The 22,957-nt window shown below is 41.3% G+C and overlaps 1 protein-coding gene across 1 annotated transcript; it reads left to right on the top strand.

Moving 5' to 3' along the window:
• Positions 1 to 8,081: 8,081 nt before the first annotated feature.
• On the top strand, positions 8,082 to 21,303 carry WT1 (Wilms tumor 1; the record flags this gene model as incomplete). The annotated part of the gene is made up of 5 exons (XM_010012316.1): positions 8,082 to 8,184; positions 9,489 to 9,639; positions 15,959 to 16,048; positions 17,714 to 17,797; positions 21,182 to 21,303. Coding segments are annotated over 5 exons (550 nt in total), but the record flags the coding sequence as incomplete, so codon positions are not given.
• Between the last annotated feature and the right edge of the window lie 1,654 nt (positions 21,304 to 22,957).

Genomic DNA, 22,957 nt, shown 5'->3' with positions numbered 1-22,957 from the left:
TGCCTCCTGGCACCAGGGGAGCGCGGGAGAGGACCGAGGTGGGCTGGTGCGCTACTTATCTTCACCTTGTTTCATCTGCCATAAGCAAAAGCCACCTTTTGTCCTTACCCAAGGTAAACCCAAAGATTGCCTGCTCTGCTCCGAGTAGGTAGTTGGCCTTGAACCCCTCATACCAAAGGTAGGTATCACCAACTTGCTGTGAGACCTTCTCAGTGTCTCAGGGTGTGCAGCCTCAAGTGAACAACAGGAGAGGTCTGGAAAAGCCCAGATGGACCTACGCTTTCATGTAGTTACCCATTAACACGGAAAGCTGCTTCGAGATGGACTTGGTGTGCCATGCTGTAGCGTGATAAAGGAAAAAAATATTATGGGTCTGCTTCTAACTCATTCACAAATGGTGTTTGAAGGTTGGAGGGAGAAGACAGTAGCATAGTAAACTATCTGTATTGAAATTAATGGGGGAATTAAGCCTGAAGAGATCTCTCAAGGAGTTCACTGGTTGGAGAAGATCCCCAAGTCCTTCAGTTGTGTACAGCTCAGTGTCTTTGCTGCCAATCCTCTCTTTTTAAAGGTTATTTCCTACTTTATTTTTTCCATAAGTGTTTTTGATTTCCTTTTTAAACTGTATCCTTTAAAGATCAGTCATTACAATATTAGACACTGTTTTGTCTCTTCTGAAGAAAATATCCTGCAGAATGGAGAAACATATCAACCTTGACTGAGGTCCAAGTTATTAAAGCAAGGAAGACGTTATTCTTTGGGGAACTCAGTGAAAAAAAAAAAGGACACAATAGAAATATTAAAAGAGTACTGAACAAAATAAATGGCTTCTTGCTTGTCCAGAAGTCAGACTGTTAGCAGTGTAAAGTATGTGACCTAGCATGCATGAAAGGGGAGGGGGGAGAAATCAAGATGAATGATCTATGGTAAAACAAAGCTGAAAGTTTTGGTATAGGCCAAGATTGTAGAATCTGTGGAAAATCAGTGCTAGACATAGCCTCATCACTGGTAATATGAGCCAAAATAGTTATCTGTCTTTTCTGGCCGAGAGTTACAATACACAGTACCTCCAATCTCAGTTGCCATGAACATAAGGTATTCTTCCCAAGATTTACATCTCTAAAATATATGAACTGTTCATAAGTGATTCCCAGGCGTTTAGTATTTCAGATGCTTTTCTCAATCTTGTAGTTGTAATTTAAGAATTTTGGAATTGATCTTTCTGTTGAAATATGGAGCTTCTAGATTGTGTCCAACGATGACAGTCCTTATTTAGCTCCTTGCTTTGGATTCTCCCCAGCACTTCTTCCTGGCCTCGTTAAGACTTTTGCACATCATAAGAAGGTTGAAAACATTACCAGCAGGTTCTGCAAAGCGTTAGAGAACTCTACAATTACATAAAACTTCTGGGTCATACACTTTACACTTGTCAGCAGACCAGCTCAGCAGCTTGCTTTCTGGGTTCCTCTTCAGCATACGTTCAATGTACTGGAATGAAGCTGTTGCCATCCATTTCAGGTAGAGTTAGCAGCTTCTGTGCTTGAGTTATCTAGCAGTTTATCTAGGAGCATTCTGGTTGTAGCTGTTTACATTCTTGCGAGCGTTTGACTGATTTTCTCACTCCAGATTTTAAGTTTGGAATTTGGCAAGGAATATTGTCAGGTGGCCAAAGTTGTGTCCTTCTCAGGTACTGTGGAAATCATTCTTTTATGAACAGTCCTGTTTGTGTGTGTTCAGAAGCAAGAGTCTGGCACCTAACCTATTGAATGAATTTACCTGCTCCGAGCCTGCTTCAGCCTATGGCTTTAAGTCTTTAGAAGACTCTTCTTGCTGTTTGTTTTTTGCTCTCAGGATATTTCAATGTTGGATATTGGAACTGAGGGGAAAAAGTTTTTTCATCTTGGCAAGTTTTAGTCTTTGAGTGCTATCAGTAGGTGTAAGCATAAGGAAGTGCAGAAGGCATGGCTGGAGTGATAGAGGTGGGCAGTAAAAGGTACAGAGTAGAGTGCCTGGCCAGCCGCTGCTAAGTGGTGGAGAGAGACACGGGAGGGGATTAGAGATGTCTCCTGACAGAGTACATCAGTGTGATAGGGTGGCTGGGGAGGGGGAGAGAGGTGTATATGTGGAAGCAGATAGAAAAAGCTGCAGCCATGAATTCTAGAGGTTTCTATGTGCTGGCAAACCAGCAGGAGGTCTGATGACCCAAACTGAGCTCCTTTCTGTGAGGAGTTGCCCCATGAGAAGAAAACCCACCCCTGCTACCATGCAGTCCAAGTGACTTGAACCTGTGTTGTAGATTGTCACTTAGGTTCTGAATGCCAAAGACTGAGCTCAAGTTGTGTTTGCAACTTGTGTGAGGGAAGAAGAGTGCTGTGTTGGTTACATGTCTGTACAGGGACTTGTCCGTCACCTTCTGAACTTGGGGTAGATGAGGGAGAGCTGGCTTGTTGTCTGCCAGAGCTGTCACACAGACTGGCAGCTTCAAGGATCTGAAAGGAAAGCATCATGGTTATGGCAGTGAACATCACCATGGGACCGAATTTTATCTCTTCAGACTGTTTGAGGTTTGTTCCTCATTCTGTGGTATTTTGTTTGGAGCAGCTGAGATCAGATTTATCCTGTGGCAGGAAAGTCACTGGATCCTTTGCTTATTATCCTGAGAACTCAGGTCCCAGACATCTCAAAATAGATGTTCCACATTAGTGGATGCCTTTCTGTCCTTAGTATTTTAGTGTTGCTTTCTTATTTGTCCAGTGTGGAAAATACTGCTTCCCTTCATAGTGGTGTTGTTGAGGTAGACCTCAGGACTATAAACCCCTCCTTGATATTTCAAGAGCTGTGTATAAAAGTGACATGGAAAAAAACTTACACCAAGCAGGAAATGATATGGCATGGTAGACAAGAAGCAGAGCCACATACCCAGCAGCAAGACTTAACAGAAATATTGCCTAGTGGTCTCTTTAGCTGCTCCAGTAAAAAGGTTTGATCCATACTTCTAACAGTCAAACAGTCATCTGAAACTGAGTATCTAACCAGACAAATTTTGTTTGTTTGTTTTTTCCCCTTTTGTTTTTGCTTGGGTATTAAATAGTTGTCACATTCCGTGAAACTTTGTATTTGTTGCTGTTTGGAAGGAAGATTAGGTATGACCTGTGTAGAACACCATTAAGGCTGCATCTGAAACAAGACAGTGAACACTTACTTTGTCTAGGCATGAACTGTAAAGTTTTTTCTGTTTAGCTTTGCTGGTATTGTTAGTAAAATTTGGAGGTGCAAAACTTCCTACTTGGGTTCAGCTCTGCAGTCAAGATGAATTGAAAGTGGACAATAATCTATTGTCTCCAATACTGAATTTCCCCCTTCCCACGATAGCTGAGTCTCACTTTGAAGGGAAATGTTGGGTGAAATCCTGATTCCACTCAGGTCAACGGTAGAAAAAAACCACCCAAAGACTATTGAAGTCAGAGAGATGAGGGTCCCCTGAAGGTCCAGTGCCTTCCTTTCATCAGCCAGCTGGTTTTCTCACTGGAGATGGCAGAGGGGCTGTAATCTGTGAAATCACATGTTTTAGTATTCCTTTGCCTCAGAAAGTGCAGATAAAAATGCAGCTTTATACTCCACCCTCTGTAATAGTATTAGACAAAAAACAGGCAGAAATATGATCTTCTCTATAACTAATCAGAATCTTTTTGCTGTCTCCATACATATTTTTCCCAGGGTGCTAGGATGGTAAATATTTTAGCAGAGAGAATTAACTCTACTTCTCTTCCTTTATGTTCCGTTATCAACGGGACTAGCCCACACCCTCACTTTGCCTCATTTTTGGCTCTGTTTCTAAACCTTAAAATTCCTGTTCCTGCATTGAAACACAATTAAATTGAGGCTTAATGTGGTGCCTGGTTTATGTAATCTTGCTTTCTGGCTTTTTTTATTCTTCCAAGTCTGAATCTCATGAATCAATGTGCATTCACGTTTCATCTGAAATTTTCTAACTCTCCTCAGCATGCCCTAAAGCTTCCCTTTTTTGGTTTATGAAATAATAAAAAGCTTAACTTTTCAGATTAAGTTGTAACTGCTTTAAACATTAGACAGGCAATTTCAGTTTAGCAAAGTAAAAATGGTGTGAGAGAGAAATTGCAGCTTGATTATTTTTTAAAATATTCAGATTAGAATGTCATCTTTTATGAGTTTTTTTATAACCACTTAGATTGATACAGCTCTTTAAAGCTGTTCTGTTTTTCATCACACATTCTCATCTGTAAAACCTTCATTTTTATTAATCTTTGTACAATCTGTACAACTCTGAGATTAATCATTTTAAAAGAGCTACTCTCCGAGTGTTAAGGATTTGCTGGGCTAATGGTAAATGTGATCACTTCTAAACCCTCTGCAGCACATTGCGCCTGCTTAGCGGGTGCTGGTGCAGAAGTATCAGTCTTTGTTTCCCAGGTATCTAGAGACTGGGTTTATGGCCAGGTTTCCAGGTCTGCTTCTGGCTGCCTAGAACCAGAGAACAAAATATACTCAGCCCTTTTTTCACCAGCTAACTCCAATTCTATGTATTTATAGTCCAGTTCTGCCTCTGTGCAGTTCCCATTGAAGCCGAAGGGAGCTGTGTGCTTAAAAGTAAAGGCAGAACTAGACTGTGAGGCTAAGTCCTTTAGTCTTTGCTCCAACAAAGATTTCTGTTGGATCCTGGCAGGCCAGTCTGGCTGCATCTGGCCTTCCTTAGTTTTTACTCTTTTAGGACTTGTGGCAGGATTGGTCTAATGTCTCTCTTAACTGTAACTCTGGGCCCTACTGGGCATTTTTTGGTTTATTTCTTTGATTAATTCAACAGTGTTATCCCCCTGGCTTTAGCTGAGTTCCTCCTGGGGGCTGCTGAGCCCTTGAAGCAGGGGGAAGCCCAGTGTAGGAGCTTCAGCCGTGCTCTCAGCCTGCTCTGAGTGCACTTGCAGCAGGGCAGTGAGCGGCTCCGTTGGCAGTTCTCTAGGCTGCTCTGGTGTTGCCTGAGCAGCCCATCCTGCTGGGAGAGAACTCGTGTCCCATTCAGTCCCAGAAGCCTATCTCTCCCCAGGTATCAGTGTTTACCTATCCTGGATTATCACCGTTCATGTGAACAGCCTCTAATGTACCTTCTTGGCTATCTTGGGGGTTGGAACTAGATGATCTTTAAGGTCCCTTCCAACCTGAACCAGTCTGTGATTCTATGATTCTTTTTAATTTATAATGCATATATCGTTAGTGGATCTGGGCTGGACGCATTGCAGTGCTCTGGTGGCGATCTAGCCTGTTACCTAGTCCTCAGAGTCTATCAGGATAATTTTTCATTATTATACTTACAGATTTGGTGGCCCAAGTGTATAAGGCATCATCTCTTTGCCTAGTTAAACATATAATACCTGACTAGAAAAGATGAAAGTTAAGGCATCTCCTACCTGCTTAAGATTTCCGTTTAGTTGATGCACTGCAGGTATAAATTCATCAGTGACTGGTATTGCTAACGTATGTGGCATTGCATCTGATCATTAGCTCTTATACGTAGGGTTTCAGTAATGTATTTAAGAAATTTATAAATCAATTCTTCTATCAGTGCTTTTATTTTAGCATATAAATTTTAGCAGCAATATGCAACAAGCCAACTGAGCAACAGAGTTTATGGCAGACATCATGGCTGCACTGGGCAAAGAGGCTGGAAGAAAAAAAGATGTACTCCACAGTGAGGTGACTATCAGTGGAGAGTGAAGATTGAACTTCAAGTGAGCAGTGGTGAAAACTCTAGCATTTCAGTTTCTCCACTAACTGGAAAGAAAATTCACCTGTAATTTCTGTTTCCCTGAAGGTCGGATTATTCCGTAATGCTTCATAGTGAATAAACAGCATTTTAACCAAGAAATCTCACGTGATCCATTTTGCTGTCATCATCCATATGACCACGCTGAGTACCAGCCAATGTTGATGGAAATGTGTCCAGTGTAAAATGGGAACTGGTTATTGAAGTGTTTCTCCTAGGGTACTGGTTAAGCACTTAGTATATAATCGGTCAAGAGCTTGGAAAACAGGTTTTACTCTTCAAGGCTTTGCAGTTGTGTGTACAGTTTTAGTGAAGTATGACTAGAAATAATAGGAGGAAACGTGAATCGAGGAGGGCTTCCCAGCTGTGTAATAAAACTGGAGGTGGAGATCATCTGGAGGATACCTCCTATTCCTAGAGCCATTCCTTAGGGCACAGACAGGGTCTTTGTCTGCTTCTTATTCCCAAAAGGGATTATTTCAGAAGTGACTGGTCTTTGCAGAAATGGTTATCACTGAAAGATGCAAACCATGTGAATTTGGAGGGAGTGCTAGGCTGTATTTTATGGCATCAGCTTTTACTACATATTCCTTCTAAAGTTTCTGCTCTGGGAAATCCTCTTATCTAACTATGTGTCTCTTGTTTATTGTAATGTGTAAGGTGGCTGGTACAGGCATGAATGAGAGGTTACACGGTTAGGGTGACTAATGCTGAAATTCGTGGTACATATCTACAGTTTAATCTGATAATGGCATCTGCCTTTATCTGTTATTACATGAGAGAGCATTTCCTGCTGCTGCCCTACAACTTAATTCACTATGATCACCTGTTTGCCACTTAAAACTGAAATAAACAGAGAGTACCTTCCTAAAAGGTGTAGCCTTTGATTGAATAGCCAGGTAGATCCAGGCTTTGAAACTGGTATTTTATGCAGCAGAGGGATTGATGTAAAGGAAGTAATCTGCCAGGTGGCAGCCTTCAAGCCACTAAGGGGACATGTACTGAGGAATGCAACCCACAGGCTGTAGTAGGAGCTGTTCACAATCCCTGCTCCCTCCTGCTTAGTCAGGTTCACAAACTGTTTAGACATCTGCATTCCTGTTTCTCTGGCTGCTCTGCAAACCACGTAAGAGGTTTAAGACTTCCTTGTAATTCTACTCTGCACATGAACTTTGAGTGAAGAGAAAGGAAGGACCAGTGAAATGAGAGCCTGGGCCTCAGGGACTCCTTCAGATTGCTATTGCAAGCATTTGGCAAAGACTGGGATAACATCCTATGTATCCATCTCTGTCCCTAGCTGTGTGCCCTTGGGTTTTGTTCTGGCCTTTCTGATTTCTAGTGCAGTGTAAAACATGAACACTTACTGCTGCCAATGTATATTAATACATGTGTCAATGTCCACACTAATGTAACATACACATTTAAAACTAAACCCTCAAATTTATCTACCAGGAAGCACAGCAATGTTCCTAACGTTCTGGACAGGAGAAGATAGGCTTTTGGAGAATATAACTAGATAGAACATATGGTTGTGACACCCTCAAAACACACCAAAAGCTACAAACTTTTTGCATTATTGTGATGATGCTGCATGAGCAATCTTGAAAATGTACCCCTGCTAGGATATGTAAATACCTGGTAAGGAGAGGCTGGGTTTGGTTTTTCACTTGTATTTTTAAAAGGGGGTAATTTGTAGCGCATCCTGCAAGCTGATACGTAGGATAAATAGTTTGGACGCTGATTTGTAATCTCTGTTTATGAGTACATGACTGCTATTCTTATAAATGTCATCACTTTCTTGGTAGTATCTGGTAATATCTGAGTCATGAGGTGCTGACAAAAATCCACTGCACTTAATGTGAAACTTGAGGCATTTTGCTCATTCCAAAAGATATTAGCAATAGCCAGCCCCACATTTAACTGATAAATAACGTGTACATGTGCACATGACACAGTCATGCTGCTATGTGGATTTTTCCCTCTTACCTAAAATCCTTGTGGAAATACATCAGAGTTCAATTCATGGCAATTTTTACATTTTTATTTTACTGGTTACTACTGGATACTAACAGATGTATGGATGGAGTCAGTGCGTTGTGCCAGCGGGAGCAGAGCCATCCGAAGGTAGAGCAGGCTTCCTTCGGTGAATTGCATTTGAACTTGGATATCCGGGCTATGAAAGCGAACTCTGCGTGCGTTATCACTGACTTAAGAAATGAAACCTCTCACATGGAGCCGAGTACTGAAAAATATTTCATTTTCCCATTACTCCCCTCTTTATTTACAGCCATACGGCAGGATATGAAAATGAGAACCACAGTGCTCCCATGTTGTACAGCTGTGGGGCCCAGTACAGAATACACACCCACGGAGTTTTTAGAGGCATACAAGTGAGTATGGTAGGACATTCTTCCTAGCGAAGTAAAACTGCTGCCTGTTTATACTGTTTGCTTGCTATTTCACTGGTATTTATAAATCCATCCTTGGTTTGCTGTTTCTCTGTGTTATCAAGAAATGCTTTATGGAGTGTTCTGACTCCACTGAAGTCACTGAAGTACAGTGTAAGATTTCTTTCTGACAGTCATTTAAAATTATTTATTCCTTCTTCTAAAGTATGTCTGCGGGGCAATATTCCTTACCAGCCTCTCAGGATGTTCCAAAACATACAGTCCAGTTCCCACCTCCTAGCTCCGGTCACTCTGGCTGTGTGAAGCTTCTGTGGTTACAACAGACTACGTCTGATAACTATATACAAAAAAGTGTTAGACAACATTCTGCTTTTACGCATTTCTGAAACTTCACTAATGCAAATATATTTCCTTAAAACAAAATATAGTAAGGGATTGTTTCCTAATGACTAAGTAATTAGTGAGTATTTGGAAGGAACTTACCATTCAAGGGAGTTAACTTCCTCCCTTTCTGAAAGTCATATCATCAATAAATACCACTGTAAAAGCTATACATTCTTAAAACTGACGGCGAAGTCAGTACGTAGTATCTCTCCTGCGTTACTCTTGGTTGTCAATGTACATCAGTGTTTGTAGGCAGCATCTTTTCCTTTTCTGTACAGTTTGACAAGTCATTATTCAGTGGCAAGTTCTCGGAAATAGCAGCTTTGTGGAGTGAATAAATTAAGCAGTTGCCATTCTTTAAGGAAGTTAATTGTTCCAGAAGGAGAAGATCATCTTTGATGGAACATTGTGACAGTGGTCAAAATGCATTAAGGCTGAACTATTCACCAGCTCCACCTGGACAGGCTTTCTTGTTTTGTTTTTTACCAGTTTGAGTTAACCCAATATATTAATTTCCCTGTCCTTAAACTTCATATGAATATTTAAAATAAGAGGATAATGCTACTCTGGCTCATGCCCCTTACACTACTATAAGCCTAAAACTACTTTATATGCCAATGAGTGTTCTTGCAGAATTGTGTGATTATACATGAGGTCAGAACGTGGCCCATGTAAACGTGCACATCAATATTTGGTGAGAATTTAATAAGTAGAGTTTAACAGATGAAGGTATAGTATAGTAAGGTTGTACTTTGTTAAAGTAGAGTAACATAAACTTACCACTTTGCAGTGTATTTAAATATTTCTGTCCTGGAGAGGTGCCTCTGCTTGTTTGTCTTTGAATATGTTAAGTAAAAGCTTGAGAACACGCACGTTACACTAGCAAGTCTCTGTCGTTGTAGGATGTCCGACGGGTGCCAGGAGTAGCTCCGACTATTGTCCGATCAGCAAGTGAGACAAATGAAAAACGTCCCTTCATGTGTGCGTACCCTGGCTGCAACAAGAGATACTTTAAGTTGTCCCATTTACAGATGCACAGCAGAAAGCACACTGGTGAGTGTCAGCATGGGTTGGTATAAATCACGTCACAGCACTGGACAGCAGAGTGGGTAGGGTGGTTTTAAAATAGCATAAGGTGCAAGAAATGATCTGCCAGGTCAGGGGCAGACAGGGTCTGTCAGATGGGTATGTATGTGCTCTGTCAGCTGGGCAATCCCTCTTCTGGATGCAGAAGACCGAATCTAGTGAAGAAAAACACAGAGCAGTGCTGACAGCAGGAAGATCAACTCCCTCCCTCTCTTACTGTCAGAGGGCATCATGCAGGGCTGTGAATTTTTTTGTCCCTGTCTCTGTCCCCTCCATTTGGCAGCATCAAGGCTTGCTCCAAATCTTTACTGTTGTTAACTATTAAGAAGTTTCCTCTGCAAGAGGAACCTAGGCATTTAGCAGCCTCTTGTCCTCCTGAGAAAGCCCTTTCTGGTTGGGGGTCGAGGCAGGGACTGGCAAGTGAGTTTCCTCAAACGGCATTTTTCCATGAATTGAGCCCGAAGCCAGTCATTTGTAGGCTAAGATCTGGATTCTCTCTGAGCTCAGGCAGCGTACGTTCTATCTCAAAATGTGAAAATCAAATGCTCTGATGCACCTTGCCAAAGAGTAAACAAAGCTATTTTCCCTATTGGGAGATTTATTCTGTTGGAAATGTAGAATTATGATAAACCTTTAGATATGCTCCTTATACATTTTTGGACTGCCTATCGTATTTTCATTTAGACAGTTCTTTCTGTGCTCATCTAGAGATCTGTGGATAAAATCTGTAAATATGGATGTTCACTTGGCCATTAACCTGGCAGGAGGTCAGAGGGGTGAAACAGAGGAGGGGAGGGCAGCTCATACTGCGTGACCTGTCAGCTTGTCTGGTGTTTTATAATAACTTTTCCTTCTGGAGGCCATGTAGTGGCATCAGTTAATTGTGTAAAATACTTACAGGTGAGAAATGAGCATTGCAAAGGATTTTCAGTCTCTGAATGGGCCAGTCACAAAGTATTCAGGTAGACATCTTCAGCGTTGCTCAGATTACACGTTCAAGATAATTTAAATTGTAACTGGAATTTAGTCTTTAGAGATGAAGGTCTACAGAAATGCTATTCTATTATCTGTAAATAAATTGGAAACAAGAAAATGTGGTGATCTTTTGGGGTCCATTAACTGCAGTATTTTGCTCAAGTATGCCTTTTACAGTATGCTCAAGTATGCCTGTTTACAGTTCTGATTTTTCCCAAAATAACGATTTCTTTCATTCCTAAATTGTATTTTAACAGTCATAATTTATTTGGTCTGGTCCTGTATTATATTCCCTTTAGTTGCTTGGCTTTTGCAATGTTATTCCTGGGTGCATCACAAGGACTTCAGCTTAAATTGATTTTTTTTTTTCCCCTTAACTGAAGATTTGCAGAATTACACCACATATACTCTGGGCATGCAGAGTCACAAGAGCCCCAAAACACATAGCGGGAAGGGGATTAGGACTATGATCATCTGACAGCCCTGAAGAAACTTCTCCCATTGCCTTTGAGGTCATACGTGCCCCTCCTTTGGTTTGTGCTATAGTGGAACAGGGTAGAGGAAGAACTCCTTTTTTTCTCCTCAAACATCTCTTCCGTACAGGTGGGCTCAGATCTTTCTGCCACTCTATTTTGGTGTGTTGACAATCTTTGCAAGTTACTTTCCATAACAAACAGGGCAACTTGATTCCCAAGGCTTGGGAATGATACAAGCATTACCATTGATAAGACTTTGTAAGATTTTGAGGTTGGTTGCAGCTAAAGAGGATAAAGCAAGTGGTAGCGCACTGCTGGTATGGGAACTGCTTGGAAACTCACCTAGCTGATGCATTCAGATTTAGGATCAGAAAGGAGTTCTCTTCATCATCCTGGCAGGGTTTTGTCCTCAGCCTGTTGGATGGCTGCTAGCCATTTCCTATGATTATGGTCTGGAAATTTTACTTACTGATTTTCCAGTTCCTGTAGAGACTTTAGAATATGATGATCTCCATTTCTTGTCTCCTCCTGTGTCTGTTAGTCCTAACTTTGGGGAGTGCTTGTCTTATTGATAATAGTTATGGTAGTAGTTGGCAAACAGAACACCTAATACTCTTACTAAACAAAGGGATATGTCTCCTCTTCTGCTTCAGTGTTTTGATGGGGACGAATCCTGACAAGCCAGTCTGAAGTCAGGAGAGTTGTCAGATGTCAGCTCAAGTGGAGGATAATTCGGTTGTGTTTGGTATACCTCTCTACAGCCAACATGAATTTTACTGGTCCTCCTGTACGGTGGTTCTGGATGCACTTGTGGGTTTGAAGCTCTTCCACCTTTCTTAGTGTAGTGGTAGGGCAGTTTTTAAAATGATGACCACAGGATCTGAAAACAAGTTGTTACATATATCCAATATTAAACCAGCAGATAGTATCTTTGCAGAACAATGTTGGCTCTTGATTATCTTTTTCCTTACTATAATAGATACCTGCAGAGGCCCAGCTCATCAGATCTATTCTGCACCAGTTGCAGTATTGCAAAATCAAGCGAGGCCCTGAAACACAAAGTTGGATTCTGTAATCAGTTTTACCAGTGTTTCAACATTGCGTTAGTTGAAAATATGTTGACATTTTGTACCTTCCGCGACTGCTTGTCCATTGTTAACAATGCCTTTATTGAAACATGCTCAGCCAAAAAAGCTTTTTTCTTATCTTGCTGTATTTTGCTGCAGTAGATAGGCCTCTGAAAGGAAATGCAATAATACATCTAATTTTTCAATAGTACAGCAAATAATGTGAGTTGTCATCCTGTGGCAGACTTCAGAGACTTCTTTGCAGAAACAAATTGATGTCTAGACCTCCATAAATTTCACTTACGGTGGAAACAGCATTCTTGCCAGAGATCCTTTGCGTTCAGTGCCACACACTGGAAAAACTGGATTTATCCTGATGGAAAGCTGAGCATTTTTTCAGAGAAAATACCCTCTGCCTGCTTGCCAGGGATATTCTTCAGCCGAAATATGCTCAACTGTGGGTATGAATTTTACAGTGAGGTGTGAGAATCTGTAACTGATGAAGGTTGTCCTTTATATGGAAGGGGACTCAGGTCTCGGTGGTGAATTTCTGAGGCTCTGGGGGGTGTAAATAACACAGTCTAATCATGACTTTTATACTAATCATCTAACAATGATTTCTTTGCTTTGACAAAAATAGTTTTAGTATGGTATGTGCCACCACGCTGCTAAGTGCTTTACAGTCATCGTTACACCACCTTTGAAAGGCAGAGCTATGTCCTCTGTGTGCAGAGATGATAAACGTATGTATTTAAAATACAAGATTATTCTCAAAACAATAATGACATCTCACACCTGAACTACGGTCTGAAGATGACAGAAAACGTTATCTGTAAAGGCTCCCTACCAAATAGAGACACACGTTTAATCTGCGTTTGCTAAAATAAATTATTTTGAATAGAAACATGTTACATTATTGAGGTAAAGCTGTGATTACAGTGTTGTGCTTGTGTGATTAAGTGCATACACAAGAAAAGGGACTTCAGTTGGTGCAGGGAGTATAGACCTTCAGATTCTCACCCAGGTTTGCAGCCTCTGGTTTCAAAATCAGCCTGCTCTCCTCATGCTTGCTTGTTAGCAGTGGGCTTTTGCTCTTAGAGCACTCTGTAATTACATGCAATGATTGTATTTTGTGCAGCTGCTACAGCAGCCGGGATTTCTCTTTTCCCATGTGTCTGGGCAAATGAATTTGCTCCAGAGAAAATGTGCAGGTTCCTCTGGTTTAACTGTTTTTGAACAAATAGGTTTATTTTATTAAAAACCTTTACTGTGGTATATGCAAAGGCTGATTCGTACCTGTTTGTCATTGTTGACCTTTATTTTTTTCTAAATATTTCCCTAAATATTAAAGAACTGCTATTTCCTCTGTCCTCTCTCATGTTGACTACTCCATTATGCACTGAGCTGAGCCTTTTGTTTGTGTGCCCTCTCTCAAAAATGAAATATAAGTAATCCTGAAAGCCTCTGAGGCACAGGTGGAAGGACCCGGGAAGCTGCATTGCCTGTTTTGTTTGGAAATTGTCTGTGGTCCTGTAGGAAGGTGACAACATTATGGGGTAGTTTTCATACATTGAGAGACTCTAGCCTTTTACTGGAGAGGCTTTAACAGGGCTGGGGAAACCAGACACTGCTCCAGCCCCTCTAAGTATAGTGGTTTAACGAGGTCCTCACCGACGATTTCTAATCTGGGACATTTCTGTTCTCCTGTTCTGAAGGAACTTCTGGGAGGTAACAGGTATGTGACAGTTGGCTTTGGCAGGCATTTTGCTTGGCACTAGCTGATGTGGAAGATATAGAAGGAAAGGGAAATTAGGATGCCTCTTTTTGTTTCTTTGCTTTTTGTTTTCTAGACGATGTCATCATATTTCTGTGTAAGCATCTTGGGTTGATTCCTGTAATATATGCATTGGTCAAATGTGTCCTTAATTTAATAATTAAATAAATACTTTTGTGTGCATGCCATCAGACCCACTACACTGTTCTATTCAAATACCTCCTTAACCATCTTCTGCGCTTGTGTTGCAATTAGCAGACAATCATCCTGTCACTGCATTCTGCTCTGCTGACATTCCCCCTCTTAAATCTGCCAAAGGGCTGAATTCCTTGGAAGTAAGTGGTTCCTGAAAACCAGGCACCCACTGGGGAGTCCACGCGGTCAAAGTGTACAGAGCTATTTCAAACACCTGTGGCAACTTTAATCCCTTATGCTAATAAATTAAGGGCAGCAGACATGGAAGTTGCCCACACCTAGGTCTGAGAGTCAGTAAACTCCTTCGGGTGACTGGCACAGGAAGTTAGCTTGTTCTTGCGGATTTGGTTGCTTTTGTAAGATTTTGATTTTAGCTGCACTGGTATGAATTTGCAATGCTGTCCTTAACGTGCTACCTACGCTCTGTCGCCTGGGTCAGAAGGCTTCTGCTTTAAACTGAACTGGTTTGCACTGGTATTCTGAGATACAACCAGGTACCTGTCCTCATCACCATAACATCAGAAATGCAGGCACTTCCTGTGAAGATTTATGAAAGTGACAGGTTTTTAAAGATACACCCAGAGAAATTAACCCCACTACCACGTCAGCCAGTGTTTTTCCTTAGGTCCTTCCTGCCGGATCTTTGTTTCAGATCTCAGCTTTCCACAGTAGACAAAGCAGGTCCCAGCTGGTCTTGTATGTACCTTCCAGATAAAACCCAGGATTCTCCCAGCTTTGGAGCGAGAGATGTTTCATTACTTCTTGTGCTGAGGCCTCTGTGCAGGGCTGTGGCACTGTCACCAGACCTTATGTAGGGATAAATGCGATTACATCTGAGGCTTTTGTGGGATTCCAGTGTGTGAATCAGATCTGAAAGATCGTACAGCTACTCCCGTAGCAACATGAGGACTAACTTTTTGTGTGCTGGCTGAATTTCACCAACTCTGTGGTACGCTAATGCCAGCAGTGTCTCTCTCTTTCCTCAAGCTCCTTGATCGCTGCATTTCTTTTTGCATGTGTGTATTGTTGGTCCTTTGTCATGGTTGAAAACCACATTCATTTGAGACACCAGCTTGTAGGGGGTTAATTTTTTTGAAGAGCCATAATCTCACTTTTTGTCCCAGAGAAAAGCCATCCCGAGGATCTCTGCTGAGCTGCATGGGAGGTGGAGAAGGAGTTTGTATTTACAGGGTGCTTTGTGATACTTCACAGCCTTGCCTGCAGGAGGTGTGCAGCTACATGAGAAGTTCTATTTAATGGTGCTTTATGGAAGAAACATCATTTGTGATTTGGGAAAGAATATATATTTTTCTGTGGTTGAATTTTGCTCAGTTTCTTACAATTCATGTAGGGTGGTTAGAATTGATGCCTACATGGATGCCATTTGTTTAGGTTTTGCTTTAAAATACAACTTACAGCAAAGTGCAGGTTGTTCCTTTGTACAGAATATGTATTACTGAAACAGGTGGAAAGGGCATAATATGGTTTTAAGAGAAATATAAACCAAGAGATTCCTGTTCTTTTCCAGCAGAAACCAACAACAACAACAAAAAATCATGCAACTGGAAATTTTTTGTAGCTTTAACCTAATGGGCTATTTTTTTAGAATGAGCAGATTCATTATAAGTGTGGATGCAGTCGAATGATGCCAGCCTTTCCCCACTGATCCCAACACAGCTGCACATGAGTCCTGGGGTACCACTAAGATGCTTTAGGCAGTAGAGAATTCTACATCTCATTCTACCTGATGTGTTCCCTCATCTAGCCACATGCTCTGATAAACTGTTTGTCCTTTACAGGTGAAAAGCCTTATCAGTGTGATTTTAAGGACTGTGAACGAAGATTTTCTCGTTCAGACCAACTCAAACGGCACCAAAGACGACACACAGGTTTGTTGACAACACATCTCTACTCACATCTTTAGATGTGAACTGTGATCCAAAAAGTCAACTTCTGAACCTCTGTTTTTCCGATGTGTCTGCTCGTACACGATATCCATAGTGCCAAACCCTTGGAGTTAGCTTTCGGAGATGACTGTAGCTGGGGGTTTTATTAGCATTGCAGCACTACTATGGTTGTATACTTTCATCCTGCTGCCATCTTTCTGGAACAGCTTCCCTAATGAAACTGTGTGCTTTATACTGTATCCCCAATATAGGGAATATGTTATTTTAAGAAATAGAACAGTTCTGCAAGAAACTGCCTGATAAACACTACTGTTGCTATTCTGATGTTCGTGTGGCAGTGCTGATAGGTGAATGCTGCATGTGCCTGACCTGAAGGCTGGTGGAATTACTGCGCACGTCTGTGTGGATAGGACAAGTGGAAAAGCCATACCAGCTGTAATGCTTCAGATCTTAATTCAGCAAACCACTTCATCTTAGATTTGAACCTTTTTTGAATCTTGCCAATTAAAGAAGGATTCCAGGAGCAGCAAGGAGAGAAAGATCAAAGATCTGGCTAGTTGGATTGTAAAAATAGCCTGGAAAGTGTAAAGCAGTTTATGTACAGCGGAGAGGGCAGAGCAGTCATGAATGGGTCTGGGTCCTAGCTAGGCTTGTGTCCAGGATCCATCTTTCTCAGTGGACATTGAGTGGATCATTGACAGGGTGAAATGTTCTGAGACAGCTGAAAATGCTTGTGGGTTCAATCCGCATCCAGTATGATGTTTTTTGCACATACACCATTTTCTGGAGATGTCAAGACAGCCCATTTCAGCATTTCTGGAGCTCTTGGAGGTCTAAATTAGATTGACAAGGGAGGCAGCAGCCCTTCTCCAAGTCACAGAAGATGAGGTGGTGACGACTCCAGCCTTCTAGCCAGGAGTGGAACCATGAGGGAACACTCCATGAAACATGAGAAAGAGCTTCAGAGTGGTCCTCTGAGTTGCAGCAACAAGTTGCATTTAGGTCTCCTATATCTCAGGGAGTGGCCTGACAACTGGTTTACTCACTGTCCTGTGGTGGATTTCTGCCTACCACTTTTCTTGGTAAAGATGTTCTATCTCACTTAGATGGTGTTATTTGGACATGTAGGAAGTGTCTTTGAAAGCTGGTGTAGAAGTACTCTTTTGGTATGATACGTTTTTAACAACTGCATGCTAGAACGTATCTGTGATAAGCAGTCCCCAAGACTTTTATGTAGAGTTTAAAGTAGGTAGAAATGTAAAGTTAAGCCTACTTGGAGTATATAAATATATACCTCTGCACTTCTATTCTTACGTCATATTTGCTCATACATGATAGCACTGGTGCCAAGTCACAGGATCAGAATTAACATTTGCAGATCCTGCTTAGTCCAACAGTGTAAGTGGGTGTTTGTTCATAATGGTGCTGTTTGGATGCTTCAGACCCAGACATCAGAAGAAGAGGCTACAATGGGATGGTAGCCTCATTAATGACTTTCTGTCACTTGTAGACATGAATTTAGGAGGAGCAGTTACAGTAACAACTCCCTCAGGCTTTTGAAAATTCAGAAATAGCTGATTTCTTTCACTCTTCCAAAAGATGCTGGGATATAAGAGTAGATTTTATTTTTTCCTTTGGTCTTTTCAGGTGTGAAGCCCTTCCAATGTAAAACCTGTCAGAGAAAGTTCTCCAGATCTGATCATCTGAAGACTCATACCAGGACTCATACAGGTAAAACAAGTGCGTAAACTTTTCTTCACATTTATATTTCATTATTTTTAAAGTTTAAATCAATGTTGTTGTAAATTACATGATTAGAAAGTCTCTTAACCAGGAGTTAAATATTCAAAATAATAGAAAGAATTTCAGACTGTGCTGGTTTTTCTGTGTGACTTAAATTCCCCAAGTGTCGCAGTCACTTTTCACAAAGGGATTTAGACAATTTTGGGAACTAGGCTTTCTTCATGTTTAAAGACATTTCAGCTTGGCAAAACCTATTTTGTCAGCTATTGTGAAATGAACATCGTAGTCTCAGCCCACAAATGTCAAGTTGATCTACTGCCTTTACTGAAAAATCCCTACAAGACAGAAATTTTAATTCCAGCTTCAGCCAAAGGTCTGTAATCTAAAGTATTCATGCCTACTCATGCTTCTCCTAAGTGTCTGCTGAGCCTAATGCAGGATAGCACAGCAAAGCTCTTGCTGCTTGTACTGTAATCTCCCCAGAAGATAAAAGGAGTGCCTTTTGCAAACTCACACTGGTGGACATTAAAGTAAAAGCTTACTCAAATATTCAAGGACCTTTTTGTGGCAACCATAGTATTTTGTATAAATGCAGGGAAAAAATAGGGGGCCATTTTAGTGTACTCTGCTCTCCTGTAAATGTAAACACCATTAAGGAGCAACTGCAGCAACCTTCGTATTTTAGTTTTAAGTTTTAGAATTACTCCTGTGAACTGACATTTTCTATTCTTTTCCACTACGTTTGCAGTATTTTTACAAAGTAATTGTTTACCGAGTACTTTGACATGTTATTAGATGTCACAGGATTTTCTATACTGGTGTTAACCTTTTAAATTCAGTCTCTGTACAGATGGACAAGGAGCCTGAAAATCTTTTTCTCCCTGCTAAGGATTCTTATTTCTCTTCTGGACCATAAAAACATATATTTAAGACTTTTAAAACTAAAAGAGAAATTTTGATAAAGCAAATGATTCACCTGAGAACATGACATTTTCTGTGGCACTGGCCAAATAGATGCTTCAAGTAATGGCCATATCTACACTTGCAATCTGCAATGGTGAAGGGCATGGCTGTGTTCCTGGGCTCTCCCCGTAGTCTCATGATGAGTTGCAGGGCCTGGGTCCGGGTGCATTCGCATGAGGAAAGGTACTTTCTTCATCAGCAAGAGGTAACATTCTGGTAGAGACAAAGTGGGCAAGTGGTTGTCATATGCTAGCAAGCCAGGATAAACTTCATTCCCCGTCACAGTTCTTTGCTACCTGATCGGCCAATTCAAGACTTCCATGACTCCAGTAATTTTTTACCCCAAGTTAGCTAAATCAGTGAAGAACTTGCTCTCTTTTTAGCAGCGAAGCTCATCTCCCGGTTCTAGTTGTTCCACGCTGCAAGCCCACGCTGCTCTCACTGCTGAAAGCAGTGTCCCTTGTGCACTGACGCCCTCACAGCGCAGACCTTTGGGTGGGCTCTCTGCCTGCCCCTGGCTCAGGATGCGTGCGAGCCCTGCCGCCCAGCTGCGTGCTGCTGTGATGTCCTGTTGGCAGCTTCGGATGTGTCAGGCTCCTTTGACTGTAAAATACACATATTCCAAGGGGAATGAGCACGAGTGGTGGGTGGGGACCTTTGATCTCCATCTTGCCCTGTAGCTTTGTTCCTCTTTCTTTTTTGTACCCCCTAAATTTTGCCACAAAACACCTAGCTCAGGTTAACTGGCTCCATGTTAAATCTTGATGAAGGAAAGCATAGGTGACTTCAATCTAATTCCATCCGAATTTTAAGTCAGCTGCCAAACTATTTGTTAAGCTACAAATTCAGGGGGTTTTGCCTCCACAAGCAATTTTACTCTGACAGCAATCTTTGCTGTAGAAAGGGAAAAAATGAATCGAAGGACAGCTCCATAGATCTATATACATTGTTAGCAATGGAAATGTGGTCTCCGGTATCTGTACAGAGAAGCTGTACAAAGTAACTTGTGCCCAGCACGGAACTAATAGAGATAGCTGCCTCCTGTTGTGAGAGGACAATCAGAATTGCTTGTGAAACAGCAAAACTCTGCTGCTTTTACTCTGGTGGTTCAGTGATAGGTAACTCACAGCAGTTCACAGGATGGTTTTGCTGATGCTGCCGAGATGAAAGAAGACCTCTTTATACAATTTGTGGTTTTTGTCAGTAGCCCTGACCAGATCAGTTTTTTCTCATACTGTTTTATGCACTCGTGTGAGATAGCTGGCGCTTTTGCCAGCACGTGTATTAAGTGGATAAAGTAGATTTTAAACACCCTTAAATATATTGCAAGTAATTTTGCAAACAGAAATACATGTCTACTCCAATCCCAGATCCCCTTTTGTCTGAGTTTGATGTTTGTGAAATGCACAAGGTGTGAGGCAAAGAAGAGGAGAAGATGTCTGGGTGAGCTCATACCACCCCAGGGTGTCTTGAATTGGGGAGTACAAGGTGTGTAGACAACACTGAAGAGCCCAGCCCCAGAGCTGAACCTACTTAAAAATATTTGGGGGGAAAAAAGAGAAAATGCAATTCTAGAAGAAACATGGATCACTGGGCACTGCTCTGAGCTAATGAAAGCATTCCATCAGCATTCCCACGGCATCAGAAACATGGCCTGAAATTCCGCTTAAACATTGTAGAGAATTAGAGACCAGATTAAACTGTAGAAAGGTGGTGGCAGTTCTTGTTAAAATGGAATGGTCTTTTTTAGTGATTATGCTCATGGGGATGTTTGAAAAATACTGAATATTTTGAGCCTTTAACATCTCCCATAGATGCTCATCTACTTTATTTAGAGAGTAGGGGGAAAGTTTCAGGCTCAGCAGTCTTCATGCTGAACTCTGTTACTTCTACCATACTCACTTACACTCACCAATTTCAAAGAACTTCAGCCAAAAGTCATTGAACTAGCTGAAAAACTCTCCTTGACTTGAGGTCAAGCTCTAAATAGTCGCTGACAATTTTCACGGTGACTAGCAGTATGTCTGCACCACAGCCCGAGGTGTGACTGAAGCTTGCACGAATGCCAGAGTGACTTTTAAACTAGCTCCTTCGAGAGCTGAGAGTAGCACAGACATGGCAGTGCGGCGTTCAGTGAGAGCCTGTCATCAGGAACGAACCACTGCGAAATGTTGTACGTTGTCTCAAAAGGCTGTTGTTAGAGAGGAGCTGAGGAAGGTGTAGGAAAGCCCCGAGTGCCGATGGGAGCAGGGATTGAGGGCACTCCCACACCCTCTCAGGATGGCCTGGGATGCCTTTGCTCATGGCAGGGGCTCTGCCCAGCCCCTCACAGCCCTGCAGAAAGAAAACAAACAGCAGTGTCTCAGGCGAGCTGTATACCCAGTTAATAACAGGGTGTTTTGTTAACAGGTGAAAAGCCTTTCAGTTGCCGGTGGCCCAGCTGTCAAAAAAAATTTGCCAGGTCTGATGAATTAGTTCGTCATCACAACATGCACCAGAGGAACATGACTAAGCTGCAGTTGGCCCTTTAGGCAGTTCAGACAAGTGAATAAACCCATGGGACATTATGAGCTACTGCAAACTTTATCAGCCATCCTCGATCACCTCTGTCAGAAAGCTGCAGCTGCCTTCGCATCCCATTTGACACAAGTTAACTAAACCGTAGGATTCTGCTCAGCCTTGTCTTCAGTTTGGACTTAAACAAGTTCCCATTCAATAAGTTCAAGAGATTTTTATTTGTACTTTTGTTAAAAAGTAAGCAAGGTTGCCACAGTTTCAAGAATACTATAAGCTATGCTTAACCTTTCTCACCTGTCTCCAGTTTTCTGGTTTTATTTTCAATTGAGCTTTTCTAGGTGCAAAGTCTTGTGCCTTTTTAAGTCCTACAGCTGGTGGGGTGAATCCTCCCTGTTGAAGGTAAGCTTTACGCTTACTTCATCTGTACATACACTGAGGTTTCCTAATGCTAGTACAGTTATCCTCACAAAATGAGATGGACCAATCACCTGAGATACTTCGGGTGAACTTTGTACTTGTACCGCCGAAGTTGGAAACTCTGCTTTTAGAGTTGGAAACTCTGCTTTTGAATTTCACAAATCAAATGTTTTTAAAGGACATATTTCTAAAGCAGCTAAAGGTAGATGACCCAGAGCCTCTCTGTACAGAAAATAAGAATCTTACCATTAGATTAACTTGTTTTTTAAATAATCTCATAATTGATTCCCCCAGACTGTTTTGTTTGTCAATTAACTCTTTCTCTTTCTCTCTCTTTTCTTAATGTATTGTTTTAAATTTATTCTATCGTAAGATGCATAGATCTTCTTTACACAAACCTAATTGCAATCATTGTAGACATTTGGGATTTGTTTACAATGTAAAGCCACACTGGTTATGTGGCTGGTGAGCTGTATAAACTTAAAACTGAACTTTTAATGGGGCTGGTCCAGGATCTCCATTAACAGATTACTCTTAAGATAAGTAACTTAAAAAGACTCTTTGTCAAGTATATGTGAAAAAGACATTATTAGTGTAAGGAAATATATTGTTTCAGGGTTTTGGGAGGAGGGATTTATTATTTACTTTTAATTGCTTGAAATTGTGTGTATATATATATCTGATAATGTATTGCTCTTAGACATCTAAAATTAGAAAGTGTACATTAGATGCATCACTGTTCTGATGTTGTTGCTGTTGCAAACTATTGATAACACTAAGAATGTAACCTGCATTTTTCACTGAGCTTTCAATTAAAGCCCATTCAAAGAGAAACAAATGAGCGTCCAACAGATGTCTTGTTTCATGTCTGGTATTAAATTTCAAATGCCCTGTCCAATAGTATCCTTTTTTTTTTTCACTTGTATGTAAAGGTACCACCAGCACTGATGACCACTAGTTAACCTGTCCAGGTCTTGACCACAATTTATCCATCTCACTTGGGAATCATACTGGCAGCAGCAAACAGTGTCAAGTTTCATATTGTGCTATAAAGCAGTTGCTTCAATCGCTCGGCTGCTTACCAAACTGCTCCTTTTCTCTCGACCCGTAAGATTTGTGAAAGAACTTTATAGAACAGTAAAATCCCATTTATAAATAGCAGTGCTGGCCTTCTGTAGGACTGAGCCAGAGAGCTTCACAGATTAGGATGTCACAGGCTGACTTTTAAGTAAAAGTTAACTTAGAGTTGGG

The sequence above is a fragment of the Nestor notabilis genome, unplaced genomic scaffold (genome assembly GCF_000696875.1).
Source record: "Nestor notabilis isolate BGI_N333 unplaced genomic scaffold, ASM69687v1 scaffold28603, whole genome shotgun sequence".
NCBI classification, from domain to species: Eukaryota; Metazoa; Chordata; class Aves; order Psittaciformes; family Psittacidae; genus Nestor; species Nestor notabilis.
The sequence above is the reverse complement of the archived record's forward strand: the minus strand, read 5'-3'. Positions and strand labels throughout refer to the sequence as shown.